General features: G+C 53.8%; 1 protein-coding gene across 1 annotated transcript in view; it reads left to right on the top strand.

Moving 5' to 3' along the window:
* The first annotated feature begins 568 nt into the window (after positions 1-568).
* Positions 569-7,234, top strand: part of ANKRD16 (ankyrin repeat domain 16) — a 16,160-nt gene continuing 9,494 nt past the window's right edge. The window contains exons 1-4 of the mRNA XM_017839335.1: positions 569-914; positions 4,372-4,414; positions 5,230-5,338; positions 6,847-7,008. Of these exons, the coding sequence (XP_017694824.1) occupies positions 569-914; positions 4,372-4,414; positions 5,230-5,338; positions 6,847-7,008 (660 nt within the window). The remainder of the gene's footprint in view (positions 915-4,371; positions 4,415-5,229; positions 5,339-6,846; positions 7,009-7,234) is intronic.

A 7,234-nucleotide genomic window follows, 5' to 3' on the forward strand; every position in this document is an offset into this window, starting at 1 on the left:
ATTCCCAGCTCTCTCAGCCTGGCTCCAGAGCAGAGGGAATCCAGCCCTGGGAGCAGCTCTGGATTTGCTCCAGCAGCTCTACATCCTTCTGCTGTTGAGGACTCCAGACCTGAATTCCATGTGGGATCTCACCTGAGCAGGGTAAAGAGGGGAAATCCCTCCCTCTCCTGCTGCCCACACTGTGGGATCAGCCCAGGATCCAGTGTCTTTTTGGGATAAATTCCAGCTTTGTCACTTATTTCCCCCTGTTTCTCCTAAAAGTTATAAATTATTGCTCCCAAATCCAAGCCCGGGAAGCTCCTCTAGAGCTGAACCGACGCAATTCCAAAGGCAGCATTCCAGTGCTGGGAATTGAGGCTGGGCCAGCCTGGATCTGACATCAGGGGGAGCAGAGGGAGGCCAAGATTCCATGAGCTGCCCGTGCCTGGATTTGTGTCACAGGCCCACAGTGCCCTCCCATCCATCCATGGATTTAAAAACCGGGATCTGGGTGCTCCCTAACCTTTGGAAAAAGCCTCAGTGCTCTGAGGGATTGTGTGGAAAAGGAGCTGCACTTTGTATTCCTTGCATGGAAAAGCAGTGCTGTAAAATCCCCTGGATCCCTGTGCACCTGGATCCAGGTGGGACATCAGGCCTGTTCCTCCCTGTCTCCCGGGTTATCCCATTGATTCGAGTCCTGGATTTTCTTTCCAGGACTCCCCTCATGATGGCTTGCACCAGGAAAAACCTGGAGGTGATCAGATCCCTGGTGGAGCACGGAGCCAACCCGCTGCTGAGGAATAAGGATGGCTGGAATTGCTTCCACATTGCCAGCAGGGAGGGGCATCCCGAGGTGCTCCGGTACCTCCTGGATGTGTCCCCAGGGATCTGGGACACGGAGAGCACCATCAGGAGGACACCCCTGCACACGGCAGGTAAAGGGGGGACCCCTTGGAAGCAGCTGGGTCGGAAGAGGGAGAATGGGAAAGGGATGTTGTTCCTGGGAAAAGGGATGTTGTTCCTGGAAGAAGGGATGTTGTTCTAGGGAAAAAAGGGATGTTGTTCCAGCTTGTGTGGATTTTGGAGAAGCAAAACCACAGGGAAACAGTGGTGGATCCTTCCCAGGAGATCCTCCGCTGGCTTTGGCCTCCTTGGAACGAGGTGTCCATCTCTGCCTCCCTGTCATGGATATATCCAAGCTCCCACATCTTGGAATACCTCCCAACATGCTTTTCCTTGCTGGTGTGTAAAGCTGTGAATTGCCCTTGGGGAAAATCCAAGGATTTGCCTGTTGATGGCACTGGGAAGCCATTCCCTGTGTCCTGTCCCTCCAGGCCTTGTCCCCAGTCCCTCTGCAGCTCCCCTGGAGCCCCTTTAGGCCCTGCCAGGGGCTCTCAGCTCTCCCTGGAGCCTTCTCTTCTCCAGGGGAACATTCCCAGCTCTCCCAGCCTGGCTCCAGAGCAGAGGGGCTCCAGAATCATGGAATGCCAGGATTGTCTGGGTGGGAAGGGACCTTAAAGACCTCCAGTGCCACCCCCTGGCATGGGCAGGGACACCTTCCACTATCCCAGGTTGCTCCATCCTGGCCTTGGACACTTCCAGGGATCCAGGGGCAGCCACAGCTTCTCTGGGAAATCCATTCCAGCCCCTCCCCACCCTCCCAGCCAGCAATTCCTTCCCAATATCCCATCCATCCCTGCCCTCTGGCACTGGGAAGCCATTCCCTGTGTCCTGTCCCTCCAGCCCTTGTCCCCAGTCCCTCTCCAGCTCTCCTGGAGCCCCTTTAGGCCCTGCCAGGGGCTCCCAGGTCTCCTCTGATCAGTTATAGTGTCCTCAGGGGCCTCAAGCTGCTCCAGGGGAGGTCTAAGTTGGATATTGGGAAAATTCCTTCAAGGAAAGGGCGGTTAAACATTGGAAGGGGCTGCCCAGGGCAGTGGTGGAGTCCCCATCCCTGGAGGGATTTCAAATCCCCGTGGATGTGGCACCTGGGGAGGTGGATTTGTGGTGGCCGTGGCAGTGCTGGGGACAGCTGGGACTCTGTCATCTCAGAGCTCTTTTCCAAGCCAAATGATTCCATGTTTCCAATCATGGATTCGAGGTTTTGCCGTTCTCACCTCGCTCTCAAGAAGGAATTATCCCATGGTGAGATATCCAGAGTTCCCTTCTGCAAAGGGGAGGGATCATCCCTGCTGGGAATACACAGGAGCTGCTGGAGTTGGAGCCCACCATGCCCAATTCCCATTCCCTGCCCTTTTCCTTGCTTTCAAAGGATATATAAAGGATATCTAAAAGGAAATGTCCAGAGAGGGACGTGGTCGAGGGATCCACAACCATCCCCAGGTTTGTGGGGAGCAGAAGGACACAATCCCCATCCCAAGTGGGATTTGGCCGCATATTCCAACATCTCCACAGGAGGGATGACTTTTGGCCGCTCCAAACTCCTTTCCCAAAGAATTTAGTAGGGATTGACTCTCTGGAAAGACCCGAGGTGTTGTGAGCCCCCCCCACCTTGCTGTGCTGTAATTAATCTGTTGGATGTGCTGCTCCTTCCCTGTCATTCCCGTTCCTTTTCCAGCCCTTTCTCCGTCACACTCTGCTCCATCAGCACTGACAATTCCAGCCCTTGGGCACCAACTGCACCTGGAGTCCTTGTGCCTGACCTGGGAATGAAAAAACAAGGGAATGAGTTGTTTGTCTCAGGCTTTGCCCGAGTGGGAAACGCCGGATCCTGATTTTTTTTTTTGGTGTGTGTTCTCCTGTCCCGGCCCCATCCCGGGTTTTGTGTTTCCCTGGAGCTGGCAGCTCCCTCTCAGAGAGCTGGGTGTTGGGGTGGGATCTGGGGAAAGGATCGGGAGCAGGGTGAGGATTATCCTGTGGGAAAAGAGGGATTTTTGATGTGGAGCTGGAAGCCTCCTCCCTCCTAGCACTTGGGATATGGGAATACAGACAACACTGGGATACAGCACCCAGTTCTCCTGCTCCAAAGAGGGGTCTCCTCCTCTGTGTTGTCTCCTCTGTCTGACTTCCCTGTGGAAAAGCCACATATCCATGATTTTGGGTTGATTCCTGGTCTTTTGCTGATCCAGGTGTGGGAGCGACTGGGAAGTGGGAATGGCTGGAGCTGCTTAAACCACCACTTCCCCCAGTAGAACTTAAACCAGGATGATTCCAGAGGCAGCTGCTCCAGGAGGTACCAATATCCCCACTTCCCTCCCCCTCCCCAATCCCAGTGGAAATCCACAGGGATGGAGGGGCTGGAGCTGCCAGGGGCAATCCCATCAAGACAAACTCCCATGTCCATGAGTTCCCATCCCAAGGGTGTGGATATGAGCTCACTGACCCGTGGCCAGTCCAGCTGGCTCCCTGGCACACTTATCCTTGGATCATTTTCCTCCCCTGGGCTTGGGTCCTTAAAGCTTTTGCTGCTTCCTGTATCCGTAGCCTGAGGGAAGAGAGCTGGGAAGGTGGAATGAGAGGGGGTGGAATTCGGCAGGATCCGAGCGTGGCAGCTTTTCCTGCTGCTGGCAAAGGATGGAGGTTTTTTAAATTGGATTTTTTATTTTTTTAAAGCCAATCCATTCGAAAATCCCCCCGAAATTCCCAGCCTGTGTTTCCATCAGCTCAGGGCTCAGAAGAGCCAAAATCTGGGACGATGGGATTGGGATTTCAAGGAGCATCTGAAGGTTGTTCCTGGTAACACACATTTCCCAGGGGCCCTTTTCCCATCTCCTGAGGGAGCAGCTCCAAGCTTCCTTTGATATTATTATTATTTTCCTTAATATATTCCATTTGTTTTACAAAATGACCCGCAGGGAAAACCAACAACAACAACAAAAAAAAAAGGCTGTGTGATGGGAAATGCTTAAAAAATGGGAATGAACCGGGAATATTTCAGGGCAGGGTGTTCAAATCCTCCCCCGCTGTTGTTGTTTTTCCCTCTGAGCCGGTGCCTGGGTGAGGATCCTTCCTTAGGATGATGGGATGGGAGTGGCTGAGGAGGGGTGGAGATGCCATCCCAGCTCTTCCCCCGGCTCCCTGCTTTGTGTCCCTTCTTCTTCTCCCTGGATTTACCATCGGGAATCGACAAATCTTTGGGAGAAAAGGCTCTTTGTGCCGGTTAAATTCGGTTTAATCTACTGCAGGTAGAGCCAAACGGCGCCTGTGTCGTATCTTTTCCCTGCTTTATCTCCCGTTTTCCTGGGAGATCAAGGAAAGGAAAGGCTTTTTTAATTACAGCCAAAAGCACCAAGTCAAAAACTCCCAATTCCCAGCCTCTTGGAGCCCTTTCCCTGATCCACGACCGAGCCAGAAGGATCAGAACCCTGATCACCGGTGGGTGGGTGGGTGCCGTGTATTCCCACGACTGATCCGTGTATTCCCTCTCTCTCCCAGCCATGCACGGCTGTTCCCGGGTCGTGGAGCTGCTCCTGGAGCGGTAAGCAGGCTCTTCCCAGCTTTTTCCTCCCCCTCCTCCCACCCTCTGCCAGGCCGGGGGGACACAAAGGCCGCTTGTGCCGCTTCCACTGGGGAAGCAGCCGCGATCCCGGCGCTCTCTCCCCGCGCTCCAGGTTTTTCCCAGCTGGCTGGGGGGAGGCCTCGGGGACAAGGGCTCTCCCTGGATGTGCTGCCACGGCTGTGACACAACCCCCAGTTATGTAACCCGGCCTTTCTTTTCCCTGCTGATTCATTCCCGAGGCCGGATGGGCAACAACAACGCGGCGGATTTCTGGCGGCTCAGCGCCGGGGGTGCAGCTTTGCTAGGCTGGGCTTATCTTTTGTTTTTGGGCTGTGGAGTGGCTTTAAATCAGCCCAGTCATGCCTGACGCTGTTCCCTTTCCCTGGGAATTGCAGCTAAGCCCAGCCTTGTTAATACCTGGCTCTGTGGTTTGAGCCAGGCTTAATTCAACTTTAATTCAGTTTTTTTCTCTTCTCAGTGAGATTTGTGGGCTCTGATTTTTCCCACCTCATTACACGAGGATCCAGGTGTTTTCCCTGCTTCCAGGGGGCACACCTTGCCCATCCTGGAGACCCTCTGGGCACAGGGAAAGGGAATTATGAATCATCTGCAGAAGCCTGGCTTGCCCAAATCTCTGACCCCCCAAAAAAAACCCCCAGGCCCTAAAACACCGAGACAGGTTTATCCAGCAGGGTTTATATGTTCCATTTTTGATCCCAGTGTTGATGGCCTCTTTCCATGAGGATTTGATTGCTGCCAACAGCTCTGTCCTTGCTTTTTTTCCCCTCTCCCAGGTGCCACTACCGACCTGACAGCAGGGACAAGTGTGGAGTCACTCCCTTCATGGATGCAATCCAGAACGGGCACCTCGACATCGCCCGGATGCTCCTGGAAAAACACCAGGTTGGTGCCCAAAAAAAACTTCTCCTGCCCCTGCCAGGACAGGGAAGAAGGAAAATTTGTGTCATAAAGAAGAAAATTCCCAGATTGTAAAGAAAAGGGATTGTATAAAAAGGGAGATTCCCCTTGGAGGTGAGCAAGGTCACCAGGACTCGGATCCAGGTGAAGATCTCACCCTGGGGCAGGAATCATGGAATGCTGGGATGGTTTGGGTTGGAGGGACCTTAAAGATCATCCAGGTCCAACCCCAACACTTCCCACTCTCCCAGGCTGCTCCATCCTGGCCTTGGACACTTCCAGGGATCCAGGGGCAGCCACAGCTCCTCTGGGCAACAAGCTTTGCCCCTTGGGTGCTGCCCAGCACAGAGAGAAGGGGCCAGAGGTTGCCTGAAATCCCTCTTGGGATCTCCAGGTGTCCAAGCCCAGGAGATCTTGAAAGGCTTCTCTGAAGCCTTTTGGGCTTTGCTGGGTCTCAAAATGACTAAAAACCATGTTTATTGTCCTGACATGTCCCCCAGCACCGCTCAGGCACTGAGAGAAATATAAATCCATGGAATCTCTGCTCCTGGCAGGGAAGGAACTCCTGCACTGGGCAGAGCCAGGGATCAAATCCTCTCTGAGCAAACAGGAGAACAAACAGGCCCCAGTTCCTCTGGATTTGTCACCAGAGGGAAAAAACAGTTTGAGAGTCAATTCTTAGAGCTGAGGAACAAACACCCCTGAGCTGGGAGAGATGGGAGATCATGGAATGGTTTGGGATGGAAGGGGCCTTAAAGATCATCCAGTTCCAACCCCAACACCTCCCACTATCCCAAGCTGCTCCATCCTGGCCTTGGACACTTCCAGGGATCCAGGGGCAGCCACAGCTTCTGTGGGAGATTCATTCCAGCCCCTCCCCACCCTCCCAGCCTGCATTATTTACTGATCATTTATTGATGGCAGGAGCCAGCCCCCTGCATTATTTATTGATCATTTATTGATTGCTGAGCCATCTGAGCCGGCTGGGGCCCCCTCAGGGCTCATTCCCATGGGACTGGGATGTTCCCTGACGGTTTCAGTCTCACATTTCGGGCTCTGAAGGTGGGAGAGTTGGTTTAATTCCCTCAATTAACCTTGGCCATGGAGCAGCACTGGGATCACTGGAAGGGTTGGTGCCTCCCAGGTTTTATCAAGCCCTGAGTCACCACTAACCCTCGAGAAATTGGGTGATATCCTTGGGGATGAGTGCACTGTGTGTTAACTCCATGACTTTCCTTAATTCCAGCCCTATCCCACAGCCATGGATGCCCTGGGAGCTCAGCTCTGAGTTCCCTGTGTATTAATTCCATGACTTTCCATAATTCCAGGCCTGTCCCACAGCCATGGATCTCCTGGGAGCTCAGCTCTGAGTTCCCTGTGTATTAATTCCATGACTTTCCATAATTCCAGGCCTGTCCCACAGCCATGGATGCCCTGGGAGCTCAGGCTCTGAGTTCCCTGTGTATTAATTCCATGACTTTCCATAATTCCAGGCCTGTCCCACAGCCATGGATGCCCTGGGAGCTCAGGCCCTGCACAGGGCAGCTGTGACAGCCCAGGATGGATCCATCCAGTTCCTGGTGTCCGAGCTGGGGGTGGATGTCAATGGAAGAGCCACTTCCCTGCGGATCCCGGCCCTGCACTACGCGGCCAAGGTTGGTCCCTGTTCCCAGAATCCCTTGGGAAAGGGATCCTTTGCCAGGCACCTCAAACAGCCTGGTTTGGGTGGGGGAGGAGTTGCATTCCAGGCTCATCCTCTTCCCTGTCCACCTGCTCCTGAGCAGTCCCATTCCCTGTTTTCTGGGCAGGGTTAGATGGGATATTGGGAAGGAATTCCTGGCTGGGAGGGTGGGGTGAGGCTGGAATGGAATTCCCAGAGAA

This window comes from Lepidothrix coronata, unplaced genomic scaffold (genome assembly GCF_001604755.1).
Source record: "Lepidothrix coronata isolate B3197 unplaced genomic scaffold, Lepidothrix_coronata-1.0 Scaffold400, whole genome shotgun sequence".
NCBI lineage: Eukaryota > Metazoa > Chordata > Aves > Passeriformes > Pipridae > Lepidothrix > Lepidothrix coronata.